General features: G+C 56.9%; 1 protein-coding gene across 1 annotated transcript; it reads right to left on the bottom strand.

The window, feature by feature from the left end:
* Positions 1 to 586: 586 nt before the first annotated feature.
* On the bottom strand, positions 587 to 1,114 carry LOC124293912. The gene has a single exon (XM_046736855.1). The coding sequence runs from the start codon at positions 1,112 to 1,114 to the stop codon at positions 587 to 589; it is 528 nt and encodes a 175-aa protein (XP_046592811.1).
* Positions 1,115 to 1,426: the final 312 nt, after the last annotated feature.

Raw genomic sequence — 1,426 nt, 5'->3', positions numbered from 1 at the left:
GGCCTCACAGGTGAGACCGCGGGTGGTGTCGGCCGGGGGTTCGCGCTTGCCGCCCGGGGTGCGTCCCTCTCCCGGGACTGGTGGGGCGCGGGTGGGGTGGAGGCCCGTTTTATCCCCGTTGTCGGCGGCTTGTGGTTAACAGGGACCCTGGTCTCCAGGGTCTGGGTCCCTGTTGACCGCGTCTCGCCAGTGGTCGGGTGCTCCGTCTGAGCCCCGACCTCGTTCCGCCCGAGGCCGTTACCGGCCTGGGTACCCCGGGTGTGGTCGTCCGGGTGTGCATGGACGATGGCGGTCTGCCGCAGGGCCCGGTCACGTTCCGCCCGGTCCTCCTGGACCTCCAGGGCGGCGGTCGTCAGATCCAGCCAAAAGGCCGGATGCTGACGCCTGAGCTGCTGCAGCAGCGACTGGTGGCGAGCCAGCCTGTCCCAGCCCCTGGGTTCGGCCCCCGCCTCGTGGAACTGCGGCTCTTCGAATTCCCCCTCAGTCCCGCTGGAGTCGCTCATGGTCGCTTTGGATTTGGTTGCGGTATGTTGTTGCGGTATTAAAATTTTGCGGAAAAGGGTTGCGGTATCTGCGAAAGTCAAGTCTAATTGTTACGATATGCCTTTAAATGCCCAATATGGGTTTTGCCAATCACCTTGTTACTAACTACGTCGCTGAGTTCAACGACTACAGGGGAGATGGTTCTGGTAATGCGATATGGTCCATGGAATTTCTTAGCCAGTTTGGCGCAGTAATTTTGAGCAGCCGAAGAAAGAGTATGTTGGCGCTTCAATACTAGTTCTCCCACGGAGTACGGCTGGGTCCGATGACGGCGATTGTAATAACCGGCTTGTTGTTCAAATGCGTTAGCCAGGTTTTCGGCGACCCATTCCCGTAACAGTTGGAGGCGTTCCATACGCTCCTTCCAGAGCTCGGGACTCTGTCTTTCCACTTGTACGCCGCCGCTGGCTGTTCGCCGAAGGGAGTTTATTGGAACCGGTGTCCGACCGAAATTTAGGAACGCTGGACTCGTTTGGGCGGAAGTATGATATGCGGTATTGTAAGCGAAACGAAAGTCGGGGAGGTGTAGGTCCCACTCCCGGTGTTCTTGCTCGAGGAAAGCGATAATCATGGTTTTTAACACGCGGTTGACTCGTTCTACGGGATTTGCTTGAGGGTGATACGGTGGCGTCGTCGTGTGGGTTACGTGGTAGGTATCGGCAAGTTCTTCTATGGATTTGTTTACGAATTCGGTACCATTGTCAGTCAGTAGTACTTGGGGGGTTCCGCAGCGCGATACGATTAAATCGGAGAAGGCGTCACTAATATTACGACCGGTAGCCTTGCGCAAAGGGCAGATTTCAATCCATTTCGTGAACAGGTCCTAGAAGACAAGGAGATAGGCGTAGCCCGAACGACTGAGCGGGAATGGACCCATTATGTC

Source organism: Neodiprion lecontei, chromosome 4 (genome assembly GCF_021901455.1).
Source record: "Neodiprion lecontei isolate iyNeoLeco1 chromosome 4, iyNeoLeco1.1, whole genome shotgun sequence".
Classification (NCBI taxonomy): domain Eukaryota; kingdom Metazoa; phylum Arthropoda; class Insecta; order Hymenoptera; family Diprionidae; genus Neodiprion; species Neodiprion lecontei.
Note: the sequence above shows the minus strand (reverse complement) of the source record. Positions and strands in the feature narration are given on the sequence as shown.